This window comes from Tupaia chinensis, unplaced genomic scaffold, assembly GCF_000334495.1.
Source record: "Tupaia chinensis unplaced genomic scaffold, TupChi_1.0 Scaffold000014_1, whole genome shotgun sequence".
NCBI classification, from domain to species: Eukaryota; Metazoa; Chordata; class Mammalia; order Scandentia; family Tupaiidae; genus Tupaia; species Tupaia belangeri.
Window position 1 is genome coordinate 1,920,458 of NW_006159444.1, and position 19,563 is coordinate 1,940,020.

Here is a 19,563-nt window from a genome sequence, read left to right on the forward strand (position 1 = left end):
GAAAATATTACAAGGTAATTATGGTAATAAATGCTCACTGCAAAGACTTCAAACTATTAAAAGTTCTCATTCACCACGTCTTATCCACCAACTACTCTTGCCAGAAATAACCACTGTTGGGGCTGCCTGGGCCTGGTAGTTAATGCCACTGGATCCCACATGGCCAACACACAGTTGGAGTCTCAGACCTGGCAGCTTTGAGAAACAAGGTAGACACATATGTATGCACGCCAAAAATCCCAGGGGGAGGGAATAATGGAGAAGACAAGAATGTGGCATGACCATTCTGCACAGAAGAGGCTTTCTCACTTTCCTTCTCTGCCTGACAAGTACATACACTCTCTGACAAAATTGTTTAAAAAGTCTGGTAAGGACAAGCCATAGGACAGTAGTTAAGGGAGTTAGATGACACATGGCTGATTATGGTCCAAATTCCTTCCCTCAGTGGCTTGAAAAACAGTATGGGTACCTTTGCATAGGTGACCAAATCCCCATGAGAGAAAGAAATGGAAAGATGAAGAAATGGAGAAGGAACTGCAGCACGATCACACCTTAACAAGAGGTGCTTCTCCCTTCCTCCCTCCCTCCCTCTCTCTCTCTCTCACACTCACACACACACACTCTCTCTCTCTCTCTCTCTCTCTCTCTCTAGCAAGCAGAGGTGCCCTCTGACAGTACTTTATTTTTAAACTCTGGCAGGTCACCTAGAATTTTCTGTGTGTATATATACATGGGTATGTATGTTTGCAAAACTATTGTAAATATGTATATATGTATTATAAATAGGAAAAAAACAATTTACACATTCTAGTGATAATTTATCATTAGGATTCATCTCAAAATTTTCTACAACCCTATTTGTTAAACCCCATTTTATAATATAAATGAATAAATTACCATCTCCTTCCTTGCTACCAACTGTCCTCACAATTTACTTTACTGATGGCAACTATATTAACGCTGAGCCTTTCCATGCTTTCAAACTCCTATACTGGGAGCCCTCTAAACAGTAGTACTGTGGAAAATGTAAAGGAAGTAATTACAAAGTAGCTGCCATTATTAAGTAAGGATACATACTTATAAAAGTAACTGCACTTCTCTTCCATAAAGAAGGTCTAAGATACATGAGTTTTGCACTAAACACTTTAGTTTTCTGCTGAGGGCAAGTGGTTTGAAAACTTCAGCTAATTGAGCGTTGCGCAATGGTCTGATGCATAGGAAAGCACATATTTCTATGCACCCTATTCTGTGAGCAAGAGAGTAGCAACACAGTAGCTTGTTGCTTAGTCTGCCTCAGGGTTAGCAAGAATGATGATAATCTATTAAAAAGCACCAATTCTCACTCCTCCTTTTCCCACACTAACAAAATGACACTTTAAAACTCCATACTTTAAAAAAAAAAAAAAGTCAAACTGTAAGCTGAGAAACAGGATATAAATTTGTTCTAAATAAGCCACTACGTGATTAAAGGCTGTGATTCTAAGTATCTTTATTTCTGGGTCTTGATCTCTCTCATCTGTAAAACTAGCCTACTGGGGATGGCAAGTGGCACGGTGGTTAAGGGTGCTGGACTCCCCCACATGGCTGAACGCAGTTTGAGTCCTGGACCACCTGGCGGCTTGCTTGCTCACTTTCTCTCTAACTCTGTTTCTCTCAAATTAAAATAAATAAGTGAATAAATAAAAGCTGAATTAAATAATTCTTAGGGAAAAAAACTAGCCTACTAAATGACAGGTCCAAATTTTTTTAATTTTTACAAGTTTAAATATGGAAGTACACAAGGAACTCAATTATACAACCATAAACTTCAGTTATGCCTTTAGCTATAAATGCATATAACATAACTATGATGGTCTTCAGCTATCGTGTTCTAAAATCAAAGAGAACAGAAAAGGGGCACCGTGAGAGAAAGCAAACTAGGTGCACGCAGGCACGCATACAAAAATAACTTCTCCAGTTTTCATTTTCCCTGGAATCCAAACACTCTACCGTCTTTTCATTTCAGTTCTTTCCTATGTCTTTTATAAACATCAGGATAAAAAGGTATAAAATGTTACCTCCACTTAATTTTAGATATACTAGTATTAGTGAAATGGTCAAAATGAGAACATGAAAGAGTCACTATTTCTAAAGCTTCTTCATAATAAATCCAAAAATGTAGCAGCTAGAATTTCTCAAATAAGTTGTATTTGTAATGATAGTCTCCCCCCCCCCTTTCTTTCTCCCCTCTCTCTTTCTTTCTGGTGGTATAGGACATGTGTACTCACCAGAGACAGAGAAAAAAAGGAAGAAAGGGGAATGGCCACACCGCAATCACTTCTCTATTTTCCTCTCTGGATTTCGGACACACATTCACATGTGTCCAGCAGATTGTTCAAGCCACCAGGTCCAGGAGCTGAACTGTGCAATAAGTCATGTGGAATCCAGCTGCCTTAACCACCATACCACCTAACTGACCCCTAATCACTTTTTAAAACACAAAATCAGGGGCCAGCAGATGGTGTGGTAGTTAAGGGTGCTGGACTCGCCCAAGGACGACTGTGGTTCAAGTCCTGGCCCGGGCAGCTTGCTTTCTCACTCTCTCTCTCTTTCTCTGCCCCTCTCTGGTCAAATTAAAATAAATGAATAGTTAAATTTTAAAATTTCTTCTAAAATAACAAAAATTAAAACATGTGCTTTCACTTAAAACCCTCTAGAATTCTCATTCCCTTTTCATTAAAAAGGAAGTCTTTTGCATAATATTACAAAGGTTCTTCACCAGTAGAAACCAGCCTAACTATCCAATTAGTTCTCTCAACCTCATCCCCTTCCCAAAGTTGCCATTTCTTTTAAAATAACCTTTTAATCTTTGCACACAATGCATCTTTTTGTACTGTGTGCGAAAAGTGTATACAGTAGACCACGCATGCTCAGTGGTGACATCACTATTCTTCATATAATACCACATTAGTCTTTATTTACAGTAATCTGCTTCTATCCCCATCCCTATTAAAATATGAACAGGTTAAGAAAAACTGTGGGTATCTAATGAACTCTGGTGACCACCCTACACAATGACTGCCATATGGCAAATATGAATAAATATGGCTCAATCAGCAAGTGTTATTCGCAATCTTTCCAACCACTAGATGTTAATACATTAAAAAGCTTCATGGGCATTTACTGTGTTCTGGCACTTTTATTTATTTACAGAGGGTTTTGCCACAGGGTACATGCACACACCAGAGATAGAGAGACACAGAGACAATGAGAGAGAAAATCAGAAATTACTCCCCAGGAGAGATGACCACACCACAATCCCTTCCCTGTTTCTTCCTGGGATCTTGAGCATGCACATGCACAGACCTGGACTCGAACTGTGCCACATGAGAGTCCAGAGACATAACCACTACATCATCTGCTGGCCTTATTCTGGCATTTTAAAAACTATACTGTAATTAAAATGGAATAGAAAAATTGCCTGACAATTTTGAGCAAAATGAAAGAAAGCTCACACAGGATTATGTGGATTATTAATTGCTACAGTTCTAAGATATGTGACATCCAACCCTATGTTTTGCAAATGAATCAAAGTGCTGATTGGGAAATTCTGCACTAGGAATAATGGTGCCGCCTCTGGCCAACTTCTTTAGGATGCCACTACTCTTCAGTGAAGTGATGGTCACATACAGCCTTCATTCCTGTAAATCCCAATAAGGCAAAGATAGGCTTCTTTTTAAAAAGATTCTGGGAACCAGCAGTTAGTGTTAATGGCTATATCACTGAACTCCAATGTAGTCAACCGTGGTTCAAGTCCTGGACCTGGTGGCTTAAACTCACACTGGGCACGTGTGCATGCATGCCCAAGATCCCGAGAGGAGAATGAAGGAGAAGGGATTGTGGTGTGGCCATCCCTCCTGGGGGGTGATTCCTCGCTTTCTGTCTCTCTGTCTTTCTGGCGAGCGCACACGCCCTATAGCAAAAATCTCTCAAAAAAAAAAAAAATCTTTAAGTAACAGGAATTACTAGAAAGATGAAAAACTATTTCTGTTTTTTTTTTTTTTGTTTTTTTTTTTAAAAAAAGATGTTGGAACCAGCAGGTGGTGTGGTGACTGAGGCACTGGACACTCCCACGTGGCTGATCACATTTCGAGTCCTAGACCTGGAGGCTTGTTTTCTTACTTTCTCTCTCTCTATTTCTGTGTCTCTCTCTGCTCAAATATAAATAAATGAATGAATAAATAAAATTAAATAATTATTTTTTTAAAGATGTTAATAATCCTTACCAAAGCCATTACTGATTTATTAAATGCTTACAGAAAAACTGGTCATAGATGTCAGTTTAACAATGTATATGAGAGGACTTCTAAAAGCTCACAGAAAATGGAGGGCAAGTTTATTTTGGGGCAAAAATTTTGAAACGGTTGCACTGTTTCTTCATAATATGCATTTTCCATGAACCTTTTCATCTTCTCCCCTATGTAGAATAAAGTACAAATTAATTCTGAAGACTTTTTTATTGAAAGGTACATTTGCTAGCCAGGAACAAGAAGAGTAATTTGTGAAAAGTTCTTGAGTTTTCATCTGTACTAAGTAAATGAATATCGGCATTATTAGATTTTCTCCCTAAAACACACATGCACATAACACGAACTCTATTAATGTTTTCACAAAGGCCCTCATCTTTTCATAGTATTTTAAAAATCATTGTCACCCTAATTTTATTATTAAAAGCCTTAATAGGTTAGTAGAATTACTGTTATGTACTTAAATAATATTTTAAAGAGTCTATAAAACACATGTATTTATCATTAAATTAAGTCTGAGTCATCTGTTACAATTAGTGAGGTTCTAATCTTATGTTCTCTTTTAAAGAATTGGTATAGTTATGCATGATAAGCATCATGACTGAGAATCATTTGAAGGTGCCATAAATACATGTGCACATTTGCCAGAAACAGAAAGCACCCCCATGTGGGTCTTACTACAATCTCTCTTCTCCATTCTCACCCCAGCGGGACTGTAGCCACATATGCACACACATCCAGAATGTTTCTCAAGCGGCCACGTGGGTGCCAGCTTCCCAAACACTAAACTACAGAGCAGTTCTTATACTGCATTTTTAACAAGTTTTCCCAGGAAGAAGGCTCTCTCTGCGATGAATATGAAAACTTCTAGTAGAGGGACCAGCAGTTAGCGTAATGGCTATGTCGCTGGACTCCCATGTAGTCGACCGCGGTTCGAGTCCCGGGTGCATGTGCGTGCGTGCCCAAGATCCTGAGAGGAGAATGGAGGAGAAGGGATTGTGGTGTGGCCTTCCACTCTGGGGGCTGATTTCTCGCTATCTCTCTGTCTCTGTCTGTCTCTCTGGCAAGCGCACACACCCTATAGCAAAAACCTCTCCCCACCCCCAAAAAAAGAAAACTTCTAGTAGATAAAATGTCATTCAATTAAAAAAAAAAAAACATGCATTTCTGGTACACAACCACACAAACTGGATGTAAACATCACATGGTAGAGATGTTTCATGGCCTGTCTTATTCACTGCTGAATGTAAAAGCCTAAAATATTGCCTGTGCATGTTTTTGCACAGTTTGCCAAATGAATATTTATACAAGGTAGCTTTCCGAATTGTTTTGCTTCTGTTACTGGTGTTAAAATAAGTAACACTTATATATATTTTTCTGTTCAACTGTAATTCTTATTTACAAGTTGTATGTTATCTGTCAAGCGTTCAGGTTTTAGAGTTTGCAAAGTATATCCCATAGCCTGTTTTTATAGGGCCTTAAGCTAAGAATGGTTTTTCTATTTTAAAAGTTTTATAAGAGACCAAAAAAAAAAAAAAAAAGTTCAAGAGTCCCATTTGTGACCCACAAAATCTAAAATATTTACTATCTTTGTACTCTACTGAAAAAGTTCGCTGTCCCAAGACGGAATATTCCATTCTCATGAGATTGAATATTCTCTGAATACACACTTTCTACCTGTCAGTAGAACCAGTGCTACTGTAAGAAACAGATCTTTCACCTAAGCCCTTATCCACACCTGCACCACTGAATTTTGGGTATTATTTGATGTAAAGCATGTTAAATAAATGGTAGATTTTATTTTTAAACCAGAGCATAGGTGGTTAAGACACAGAAATCAGGAAAAATTAAAATTAAAAGTTAATTATCTTTAATTTTTCACATATTGAAAAATTATACAAGGCCCATGGGACTAAGCAGGTGGTATGGGAGTTAGGATGCTAGACTCCCACATGGCTGACTGCAGTTCAAGTCCTATACCCGACAGTTTGAAACTCACACCAAGTGTGTGTGCGTGAGTGCCCAAAATCCTGAGGAGAAAATAAAGAAAGGACTGCTGTATGGCCATCCTTCTGGGGGACTTACTTCTCACCTTCCCTCTCTCTGTTTCTCTCCAGCAAGAACACACACCCTATGGCAAAAACCTTTATTTCAAAAAAAATAATAAAAGGCCCAGCCATAGCAGCACGTGCTGAACACTTGCTTGGCAAGTCAAGCCCACACGACAGTCCCAGTTCAATTCCCAGTACGTACTAAAACTTCAGCTGTGGTAGCGCACACCCATGGTCCCAGCTACTAAGAAGTCTAAGGCAGGAGAGCTGTTACACAGCAAGACCCTGTCTAAAACACCAAACATACAAACATATACACAAACCAAAAAAAAAAAGTTTTTAATAAAATAAATTTAAAATTATGGCATGGTGGTTAAGGTGCTGGACTCCCATATGGCCAACAGTGGTTCAAGTCCCAGACTCTGTGGCTTGAAAAATCATACCAGACACTTGTGCATGCATGCCCAAAATGCTGAGAGAAAAACAGAGAAGGGACTGCGACATAGCAAATCCCCTGGGTGGTGATTTCTCACTTTTCCTCTCCCTGTATCTCTCCTGCCAGCACGCACAACCTATATCAAATGCTTAATTAAAAAATAAATAAATAAAATTACAGCAAACAAGGGTAAGAAAAAAAAATCCAAATGGAGTACAACAGAAAAAGATGAGCTTAACTGTAGTTCAAATGAAAAGCAGAATCATATTAAAAGAAAGAAAAACATCTGAGTAATATTTGTACAGAGTATTTTAACTATACCCTCAGGCTAAACAAAAAAAAATTATAAACAAACACTAAACTCGAGTTAATAGGTTTATTTTCACAGACATAAGCTTCAGCAATTCAGAAACTACTTTCTGTGTATTTTAAGAGTGACCAAATAATAGGGAGATACATTTTAGGTAAAAGAAGCTAAGTTTTGGGGCCACAGGTAGCATGGTGGTTAAGGGCGCTGACTCCCGCATGGCCAACCTCAGTTCAAGTCCCAGACCTGGCAGCTTGTTCTCTCTCTCACTCTGTCCCTCTCTGGTCAAATTAAAATAAACAAATAAATAAAGTTAAGTAAAATAATTATTTAGCAATGGGAAAGCCTAGAATGAACCCTTCCTGCAGTGTTGGACTGAAATTAGATATATAATAAACTGAGCTTTTGGACAAATAAGATCTAAAACAAATAATGTGTCATTTGTAGATCTATTTATTGATAGACGCCTATCTACTGAAAGAAACAATGGAGCCATCATTGTTTTGGCCCAGTGGTTAAGGCAGCTGGTTCCTACATTTCTGACTAAGCAGTTCAACTCCAGAACCTTGCAGCTTGAAAAACACACCAGGCACCTGCGCATGCATACTAAAAATCCCGAGAGAACAGAGAACAGACTGCAGCATGGTCACCTCTCCAAGGGAGTGCTTCCTCAGTCTCTCCCCAGCAAGCCCACAGGCCCTATTGCAAACTAAAAAATAAAACATGAGGAAAACCAAAAAAAAAAAAAAAACAACCCAAAAAAAAACTAGGGCTTCTTGGAGAAATGGCCTATCTCAGGGTTACGTTGGGAATATCTTGCTACACCAGAAAAGGAGTACTCAAAAAATGATGAGCACACTTATCAGAAACACAGGAGCCAGTATGAAGGAGCTCTAATTAGTCAAAACTAACATGATCAAAGAAGCAAAAAGAAAATCGATGAAGGAACAGGGATGTGAGTTCACGCTGATATGCATACATACATATATACATAAATGAGAAGGGAAGACCCTTACAGAATGCCAACCCCCCCAAAAAATTGACAACTCAGAAAAATCACCATTTGGCAACCATCTTTCTACTAAGTGATGTGGGCAAGGACTGAATGGATGCTTTAACAAATGGGTAAAAATTTCTTGAGTTTGAGCCAGCAGGTGGCTTCGCAGTTAAGGCAGCTGGACTCCCACATGGCTGACTGCGGTTTGGGTCCCAGACCTGGCAGCTTGCTTTCTCACTTTCCCTCTCTCTCTCTGTCTCTTTCTGGTCAACTTTTAAAAATATAATAATGACAAGAATAAAAAAAAAATTAAGAAAAAAGGACTTTAAAAAATTTAATGAGTTAATCTAAATTTGCATTAAAATATCTCCCCTTTAATAGCTGTTACAAGTTACCTAGTAACTTTCCAATGGAGATACACTGTAGATAATGTCCTTATTAATGGGATAAATGGGTATCTTAATCTTCCTGATATGATGCAGTGAAAAAGACATAACTATCACTTCTCGAGTATCCTACCAAAAATGTATAACCTGAACCAAATCATGAAGAAATAACAGACTAATCAATATTGAGAGAATTCTAAAAATAACTGGCCTATTCCCATTAAATACTATCTCAAAAATCATCTAAGTCAAGAATGTCCATATTAGTCCACATTAAAGGAGACTACAAGTGAATATAAAGTGAGAAGTAGGATTTACTCTAGTAAGGACATTACTGGTACAAATGGTGAGATCTGAATAATGAATAAAACGGGCAGACAACAGCACTGTATCAATGTTAATTTCCTGATCTGGGTAATTGGTTAAATATATTTGAAAAGTATCAATTATAAATCAATTATCAATTTGATTAAATAAGTGTACACGACAAATTACAATTTTACTCTCCAAATATTCAGAAAAAAGCCTGTGTGTTCAAGTGTATGTGGAGAGCCAGAGAGAATAAGAAAGCAAATACAGTATCATGAAGTAGAGGAATCTGGATGAAGTGTATCCAGAAATCTTGACCACTCTAACAATTTTCTATAAATGCAAGGCAATAAAAATAAAGAACTGGGGAGGTAAAATTAATTTATATTTAGACAATATTTCAACAAAAGAATGGGAGGCCAGCAGATGGCTTGGTGGTTAAGGCACTGGACTCCCTCACGGCCAATTGTGGTTCAAGTCCCAGACCTGGGAGCTTGCTTTCTTACTCTCTCTCTCTCTCTCTGACTCTCCTGTGAGCAGATATGCCATATAACAAATAATAATAATAAATTAAACAAAAATTAAAAATAATAAAAACTGAGGAAGGTATTCCTTCATATAGAAGTAAAAGAAAAACATTTGGGGACCAGGTGATGACGTAATAACACAACTAGACCACACAAAAAAGGTCCTGGGTTCATGTCAAGGGGTTTCCCTGAGCATGCTGAGCAAATGCACACACATCTGTGACTCAGATAAGCACAGATGGGGTGGATCATAGTGTAGAGACCCTATTAGGACACTTGTCTCCCTTCCCTTCTTTCTCTCCTTCACTTTCTAGCAAATAAATAAATCTACAAAGTGGGGAAGGCAGGTCCTAACAGCCCAGTGGTTAAAGGAGCCCAATCACACATTGCTGACCACAGCTCAAATCCTAGCTGCCAGCAGTTTGAAAAACAGTCCAGGCATGTGTGTACCCAAAATCCCAAAAGAATGAAGAAATGGAGAAGGAAATGCCACATAACCACACTACATTAAGGAGTGATTTCTCTCTCTCTACCCTGTCCCTATCTCTCTATCTCTTTCCCGTGAATGCTTGCGCCCTTTGGCAATTAAAAAAAAAGGAAACAACACTAAACTGTTTTGCTACTAACAAAATGTTTGGTAAATTAAGTTTTTCAATAATAAATAAGCCAGGCATTTTTCCATTATATTGAGCAGCTGTCACATAAACTAAGCATTTGCTATATCAGATGTTATGTTTTATTAAAATGTAATTTCTCAACATTCATCAAAAGAGGAAAAAGATTTTAAGAAGTTCTTTAACTCCAGAAGACGTTTGCCCATATGCTTCAAATATTCCAATACTTTCAAATACTTATATCTTTTTTTACCCTAAAACATTATGATATCAAAAACATTAATTCCAATAATTTCAAACACTTATATCTGTTTCTTTTTACCGTAAAACATTACGATATCAAAACCATTACTAAATTAAAGAAAGCCAGTAACTAGGATTTGGTCAATCTTTGAGATTCTATGACCAGTGACACTATATAGAGATCTTACTATTATTTCACAAGTTTCACACACTAATGACCATAACCCATAATACTGTGTTGTCTTTCACTCAGCAGCTACTCATTCATGTAAGCCTTGATGAATCACACAAAATTCAAAAAACTGTTTATAAAACATAACAAATTTTTTCACACACCTAAACAGTTTGCTTTAAAAAAAAAACATGCTTATTAATTTATTCTTCTAAATTATAAAACTTTTGGTCACATTCAAAACTTTTTAAAAATTACTGGTATAAGGGATCAATTTTATCCCCCTGACAAAATATCCTTAAAGATGTATTTTGTAAGAAATAGTTAACAATTCTAATATATCAAATGGAAATTTTTTTTAAATATATGATAGACAATTTGGTATACAATATTTAATGGGACCAATCATATTTTCTCTTTGTTGAAAAAGCAGGATCATAGTCTTATTAAACAAATCTACCTGCTTAGTCTACTTCAAATGGTAAACAAGTAATCTGGACTCTGTGAGGCAAAATGCTGAGAATCTAACAGGCAGAAAGCCAGCTTAGAAAGAAGTGATACAATCAACCCAGTCTCCAGCAAAGGCAATCTCAGGGTCAGTAAAGCCTGCCCTGCCTCACTAGCTCTCCAGCAGGTTCACTACAGACAATGCTGACCAGGACAAGAAAAACAATCACAGGAACAAGAGCTCCAAGATGATACAGTTTTTGGATATCTGGTTTACCACTGTATCCTAGAAGACAGAAGAATGCCAGGCACACAATAACCCCTTGACCAAAAAAATAAAACCCTAGGTCTTCAAGTCAACCTACATTTATTACATTATGTTGCAAAATTATTTTTAAAACATTTTACATATATTGTCATAACTGTCTTTAGACAACAAAGTTCCTGATAGATTTCCTATAGTAGGTACTATAATACATTTATACTTTTCCCTAAACTTAACATATAGTGACAGAAGAAATTCTTATAAAATATAATGAGACAAAATAAATACATAAAACCAAAACCATAAAGAGGAAATGCATGTTTACCACTGAACAAGACAGAATTAATCTGGATAAGAAATCACAGCATAGAAACATTTCTTATCAGCATTTACTTCTCATTACTAAAGTACCCCCACCACAATCTGCTTTTCTACAATTACAAAAATCAAAAAATTGAGTTAGTCTTTTGTTTCTCCACTCCTACAGCATATCTGTCAATAATCTGTCATTTTGTAGTTTGAAAAAGTTCCTCAAAGGATGTATTTCATTTTAACCATCAAATTAAGAGGTCTGCAATTCACTTAAACAGTTAATGTTTCATTTGTTTTACAAGAAATACAGTAAAATTATGTGGAGCAAAATGTAAATAGAAATAAGTATTTATATATGATTTATGTTCAATATTAACCGCAATAACTTTTTTCTCAATTAACTTTTATTTGTGAAATTAACTTATTTGCTACATACTCTCTTTAAGACTACTAACATACTCTAAGTGACAAACTTCATTCTGATGATCTCAAGTACTACCCATATAATTAATACATCACTGTACTACTAATTTAAACCTAATATTTTCCAAAAAAGCCTGCCTTATGTGGGTTATATTCATCTTACTATGCTTCTTGTGTCCATGCTGCTGGGAAAGCAGTCTGTACAAGCAGGAGTAGAGGCACAATCCTGAGAGAGAGGAGTAGAGAAAGATGTTGAGAAAAACAGACAAAATGAGCTCACTTAGTTCAGGAGCTCAGCCAGTGCTCAAGGTCAAGGTTGATAATATTCTCTCATACCATTATGAGTTAGAGTTGTCCAATAACAGCAAAACTGGCCCTAAAAAAATACTGAAATTGCATATACAAGCAGTAATGTCATCACTAATTCTAAGCCATATATCCCTTCTAAAACAGAAATGATGATAAAATATAACTATTTAAGAGATGGATACAGAAGTCCCCTAAATATTCATCAAAATTTTTGTAACAAACTCAATGGTAGTCTACAGGTGGATAAAATATTGAGTCAGTGGAAAAGTCATTATGTTTCCTTTCTTTACAAAAATGAACCATGACTTTTCCAACAACCTAATAGTTGAGCTACATACATGACATGAATTTCAATCTTGCCAATTTTTTTTCCATTTAATCTTGAATGATTTAAACTATAACAGCCTCCAAACATAGTCTCAACATCATAATCATTAATCTCAATTATCCCTGTACTCTTTTTTAAATGTGGGTATGAAAAAACTGTTACTATATGATATATTTAAACTGAAATATAATAAAGCAAAAACAGTGGAAAAGAGCCTAGTTAGCATACCACATAAAACTCAGGATAGATTTACTCTAACTAGAATCTTTGTGGAGTAGTCACCTCCTGGGCCCCTCCTCTCAACAGTAAGAAGTAAAAATTAGTTCTGATTTTTAAATTTCCATATTCCCATCTGATCTCTACTCCTACAGTGTCACAAAATCACCTTCAAAATAGTGTTTAGACATACTAAGTCCTCCAAAAAGTTTTATTAAGTTAGTCAAGAACTCTTCCCTAAAAGGAAAAGTCATGACACATTTCTGTATTAAAAAAAAAACATAGAAAAATATGTCATGACTTTTCCAATGACTAATAAATATATAATCTCCAATCAGTCACTTATTTTTAAAATTAAATATCTGGAAATCAGTCATTTATTTTTAAAATTAAATGTCTGGAAACATTAACAACCTGGGCCAAGGTCATTCAACTACCTACTGTATTATCCTCTTTAAAAAAATTTTCAAGCACATATTCTGTATTAAGATACTGTGTATATATACATACACATACCAAGGATTTGAAGCTATGAGGATATACGGTCATTGTCTTCACAGTTTACAATCTGAAGGTAAATACTACTAATAATTACTTAAAATTGCAGTGGAGCCAAACAGGGGGCAAATCAGTACGACGCAACATACTACGAGGCTCACCTATGTGGCAAGGTTCTGAGTTAGTGTCCAGAGACCTGACTACACCAGGCATATACGCACCGATGATCTAAGGCTGGCTGATGCTGAGAGTGGATGACAGCATGGGGACTCTGCTGGTGATAGTTTTCTGCTTTCTCTCACTCACAGAATAAACTTTTTTTGCTAGATATTTTGTTATATAGGACACGCACTTGCCAGAGACACAGAAAATGAGAAATCACTCCCCCCCCATGGGGGGGATGGCCACACTGCAATCCCTTTTCCTCCATTCCCCTCTAGGGATTCTGGGCATGCACACATAGATGGCCTGGTGTGAGTTTCAAGCCACTAGGTCCAGAATTTGAAACATGGTAGACCAAGTGAGAGTCCAGCACTTTAACCACTACGCCACCTGCTGGCCCCAGAAATAATTTTTTTAATTGAAGTTGTGGTGGCTTATGCTGTCTCAGCGAGGAAATCTGCAGCTGTGCTCCCCATGCTCTACAGGATGTGGAGCAAAATACTGTCCCTGAAGGAAGGGACATTTCTGGTCCCCTCCTGGACTCCAGTGGCCAGCCTCATACAACTCTGGACAAATTTTAGAATTTTCTTTGGTTCCTTTCTCCATGAAGAGAAAACAAATTGGAATTTTGATGGGATACCATTATATTTATAGATTAATTTTGTAAAAGTGGCCATCTTTGTAAAGTTATAATGCTAGAGACCTCTGTATTTGTCCAGGACCAAGGAAATGAATACATTTGGGGGTTCATGTCATTTTAAGATGTGGCTGTGATGTTCATCTGGGAGGAGTAGGACCTGGAAGATATTCAGAAGACTCTCTAAAGGGATGTGATGCTGGAGACCTACAGGAAATCTGGTGTTCTTAGGTTAGTGGAACTCCCAAGTAGCTACTTGGGAACTCCCAAGTAGCTCCCTGAAATATCGAGTTTCCTTTCATAGTAAATACCCAGAGTTTCCTTTCATAGTAAATACCCAAGAGCTGTATGTTTAATGCTTTAAAAAAAAAAGAAAAAAAGAAAAGAAAAAAAAACTGAAATCGTGGTAATCGCCAGCAGGGAAAATAGAGTGCTTTAAGATAATTTTACAAGGGACCTAAATCAGTGATTCTCAAGCAAGGTCATTTGCCCCTCAAGGAACACTTGGTAATGTCTGGAAATGTTGTTTGGCTCAGTTAGGAAGGGTCCTAGTAGTATCTAGTGGGTAGAGGTTAGGGATGCTGTAAACATTTCAGTCTAAATATCTACAGCGTCAAGGCTGAGAAACCTAATCTAAATCACTGAAGCAGGTAGGGAGAGTAAGGAAGGCTTCCTTCCCTTGTAACACTAAATATGCTTCATCTTTACAGGACTGCACAAGAAAAAAACAAAAACATTATGGCCTAATACAATTAATACTAGAAAATGAAAACAGAAAAGAAAAAGAGAAGACAGATTCCCTGGTAGATGAAAGTGAAAGAAAGAAAACAAAAAAAGCAATGTTTTGTATCTGTTTCACATAAATTCGTGTTCCTAAACCATAAACAAAAGAAAAATGCACAAACTATTAGATCATAGGAAAAGTCATGATAAGTTTTTCTATGCAAAAATGTCATAACTTTCCTAACCACCCAATAAAAACAACTTTCACATGCTTTTATTAATTTCTCTACAAATTCATGTCTACTAGATATTGGTGAGAAAATTATTAAAAAAATAAATCTGTAAACAAAATGCCCGATCTAGACACAAAATCGGAAATAAAGTAAAATGAAGATGAGCTCCCCTTTGTAGAACAAGAAAATGTACTGAATATGGAATGTGAAAGTGACTAGCAAGTCTGCATCCTGGAACAGTTTGAAGGGTAAACTTTCTCACTAATCGAAAAAGCTTAAAAACAAAAACCACTGAAGATTTAGGTAGCCTGAAGATAGTAAAAGGTAACAGAATACTCTCAGAATTTAAGAAGGAAAACCCAAAAATTTGAAATCATTTTCCTAACACATCTTAGACCTATACATCTCATCTTACATTTTTCCTACTAAGCATATTCAAAGCAGTAAGATGGATCATGCCCCCCAAAAAATCAACTTTATTAATATAAAGAACCTTAAAAAAAAAAAAAAGATCAGAGATATTATCCGCCTATACTAAAGATTTCTTGTTAACATTTTTGAACTGTGGTAACAGTATTGGGACTAATTTTTTTTAAAGTTCTTAAAAACTGAAAGAATCCAGGGTAAGCCAGTGGCATGGTAAACCGAGGCGGCTTTATCCCACATAGCTGACTATGCAGTTCAAGTCCCAAAAGTGGTGGCTTGGAGAACACACTGTTCATGTGTATGCTCAAAATCCTGAAATAATGAAGGGACTGCAGAGTAGCCATCCTCCCCCTAGGGGCAGAGGGGTCTTTCTCACTCCCCAACCCCCAGCAGCAGTACACTTGCATTATAGCCAAAACAACTGAAAGATTCCAATATACAAGTAAAACTCACCTCTTCCAATTACTTTGTCCAATACCAATGGGTTCTTATATTTTCCACATTTTAAGAGTTTCTATGTTTTAAAATATCCTCTCCAATTTAATTAAAATTTCCTAAGGGGTAATGCATTGCCATTCATCCTCTCCCTACCTCTCCCCTCCACGTGAAAAAATAAGAGAAAAGCAGGGTCAGCAGGTAGTGTGTGATTAAGGGCACTGGACTCCCACAAGGCCGACTATGGATCAAGTCCTGGACCTGGCAGCTTGCTTTCTCACTCTCCCTCCCCTCATTCTGTCCCTCTCTGGTCAAATTAAAGTTAAATAAAATAATTTTTGAGAGAGAGAGAGAGAAGGAAAAACAGAGAGAAATTTTAGAACAGACAGAAACCCTACCAGAATGATCTTTACACGGTGATCATTCTTAAGTACAGACTATGAATATGCCATTCATTTTGCTGCATTTCGCAAACTGTAGTCCTCAAATGGTCTCCAGATGCAAGTAGAGCAATGTGAGGTCCTGTTTACTAGGTGAGAACTCTAAGTCATTATACAAGTAAACAGAACCATCTTGGAGGAGCAGCAACTATACCTTATGATGATAATGTATTAACTGCTCAAGTCAAGCACTGACTCAGGGAATCTTCTTGTATTCTAGACAAATTTTCATCATTTCAGAATAGACAATGGTGGTCATGGGATTAACTTTTTCATCACAGTGGTGATGCTTAAGGTATTATGGTTTTCTCACAGAATTAGCACACTGGTCCCATAAACAATTACTGAGCCCAAATCTCATTTAGCTGATGACAAGAATTTACCATATAATTCTTGTAATATTAAAGGGTCTTCTGACATGCTTTTTTTAATTATAGGGGTGAGAGGTCACTGAATCCTTTTGAGAAATCACTGTATAGGGTATGGGGAAACGTGACAATTCATACATATCCTGCCTAAGGTCAGGAATTTCCAGACTAGAACTCATCCACTGCTTGTAGATTAAAAATGTATCCTTAAAAATCTCTGGATGTTCCTGTTTTCAAGAAAATGTTCCCTGCAAAAATAAGAAACTGGAATAGGAGAGTTTGGTCTTTAAAAAACAGAATTAGCAAGCCATAAAAATGAAGCATTTCACGTTTTATACACTTAAGTGACAGAGAACATGAGAAAAAAAACACCCTTGACCGAACAGTCTCTCCCAACCCTCCAGCTCCTAAGGCTCTTATACATCCTATGTTTTCAGGCCTGTTGGGCGATCTAAACCTCAAGTCAGCAGTTGTATTACCCATGAACCACAGCAGCTGGGCCATACTTAAAATCTTTTAAAGTAAAGTTATATTGTTACTCTTAAAATTAATTTTGATGCCTTACAAATCAAATGAAGTTTTTTGACAACTCAATGCTCCAAAGAAACCTTTAAAATGAGCAAAGTTACAACAGACTCAACCCAAGGATAAATGCCTCTCAAAGCCAAATTCATTGTTAAATAAACACTCTACAACATCCTTTTCTCCTACTCATGGAACTTAAATTCCTTATTTTTGAACTACACATGAGTTAATGGAAAATAGTGATCAGCAAACTACTTCCCAGTAAATGCTTACTTGCAAAACTCTAGTAATCAACAAATATTGTAACATTCCCAGAAACTATATTCAAAATTAATTTAGAAACAAACTTATGTTACATGCTTTGTGCTTAAACAAAGATGTATTTTTATTAATTTTCTTTGCATTCTCTATATTCCATTCTTCAACTCTCTGACTCTATACTATTATTTTTATGCTAACCACACTTTCAAACTTAAGTTCAAGCATATTAGTAAGTTAACCTTTAAGTTCTTTGACATCCATTGAGGGAAAGAGGAGGATATACAAAAAAGTAAAATAGGACTACTATTGATAGAAATCTCAAGTTCCTGTAAAGATTAAATTAGAATAGAGGTGAAACACCTAACTAGTATGTAAGTTAGGCCCCTTAATCGGAGCTAAAATGAAAACTCAACATTTCTCTTCCATCATGCTGTACTGTGACCAACCACAATGCACTAATCACTTATTCCCCTCTACCACTTGAGGGCTCCTGCTTAAGCTTCTTGGGGTACAGGGGTGGACACATATTCCAAATCCCTGGACAAAGCCCAGAGATGCCCATCAGAAAAACAGAGAGGAGATTAAAATCCAATCATTTCAGTAAAAATTAAAAAAAGAACCTACTCAAATAATTTAAAAAGCCCTGATGCTACACAATATTGTAGCATGGTATGCAGACAATTAAAAGGCTATAGTTTTTTTTTCCATGTACAGCAATGAAATTATCAATAAAAATGGAACAAAAAGTATCACTAAATACTTTTTTATTCCATATTTTAACCACTATATTATGTGGTGGGGCCAAATATCTGCCCCAAATTATATGGTATAAATTCATAAATAAATTCATTCCCATCCACTGCTCTAATTACTTTATCAAGTTGTTTAAAAAAATTTAAAAAAAGAAAAATCTACTACTAAAAAAGAAAAGCCTTCACAAAAAAACTTCAGATACTGCATCACTACCACCTACTCTAATATGGAGAGTCGATTCATGTGAAGATAATCCCAATCAGCCTCTTTGCTAAGCCAAATGTGAATGGGGGGGGGGGTCAGCCTCGTTGCTAGTGCTAATGTGAAAGGGGGGGGGGGGAGCTTAAATTGTAAAATGGCGTTTTAAAGTATTGTCCTATTTAACACAGAAACTGGTCTGGTATTTTAATAGGTGAATGTTTGGAATATCATTTAATGATCATATTAGCAAAAAAAAGTTCCTAAGATTTTTGCTAATTTAGTTACATTTAATTATTATTTCATAAGGTGTACAGGTAAGGATAACAAAGGTCGTGTGTACATGTACTTGTCATGTTTGTTTAATGTTCCCATTAAAGTCTCCCGAAGTCAGAGTTTAAAAAGAATCTGGACATATTTTATCAAAACCTGTCTTCCTTCAGACTGGTAAATTCAGTAAGACAGTGAAAACTGGACACCTGCTTTTTGAAAGCCTCGTGTTACTGGAGATGTGACACACGAATGCGCCTCCCTCGATGCACAGATCTTCCGAACCATGTGGGTCTTCGTGTCACGATGGAGAGGAGGGGCGAGTAAAAATAGAAGAAATCGAAGATAACCATGCCTCCCCCAACAACCAACCAATTAGCAGCAGTCTCCCGTTGGCAGGTTACCTAGTCAACAAAATCTCAATTATAAACACTACGTATCACGCGACCACAGATCACTACCCCGCGGATTCTCTTCCCCGCTGCCCCCCCATAGGCGCCTGTCTCATTAAGGACCGGCAAGTCTAGCGTGGTCTCCTGCGTCCACTTAAAATCTCCAAGGCCCGAAAAAAAAGGTGGGCGGGCCAGGCCACCGCGGAACTGACCCCGAGAGACCCGCGGGAGTCTCCGGGGGAGGGACCGGCGGGGCCTCCCAACCCCAGCCACTCCATAGGGCGCAGGGAAGCCGGGCCCTCCCTCCGCCCAGGGCGGCCTTCCCCAGCCCTCCTCCCGGCCTCGGGGGAGGGGCGCCCGGGAGGAGCGACACCCCTCCCCCACGGGCGCAGCTAGGCCGCCGCTCGCCCCACCCTGCGGGGCCCGCGCCCCGCGCCCACCCTCCTCGCGTGGGCATCGTCCCTCGGCCCGGGACGGGAGCAAAGCGGGCCGGAGGGGAAGCCAGGCCACGATACCAACCTCGCTATTGAAGGTTTTCACGGCCTCCATGTTGTCGGTGCGCAGGCCCCGAGCCCGGCGGCGGAAGAGGCGGGGGGCCCCGCGCCCGGGGGGGG

At 37.7% G+C, this 19,563-nt stretch overlaps 1 protein-coding gene across 1 annotated transcript in view; it reads right to left on the minus strand.

The window, feature by feature from the left end:
• The window catches only part of SCAF8 (SR-related CTD associated factor 8), a gene marked incomplete at its 5' end in the record, with an annotated part of 100,713 nt that extends 81,172 nt beyond the window's left edge, over window positions 1-19,541 (minus strand). Inside the window, 2 exon segments of the mRNA XM_014585860.1 lie at window positions 11,939-12,001; window positions 19,469-19,541. Of these exon segments, the coding sequence (XP_014441346.1) occupies window positions 11,939-12,001; window positions 19,469-19,541 (136 nt within the window).
• Window positions 19,542-19,563: the final 22 nt, after the last annotated feature.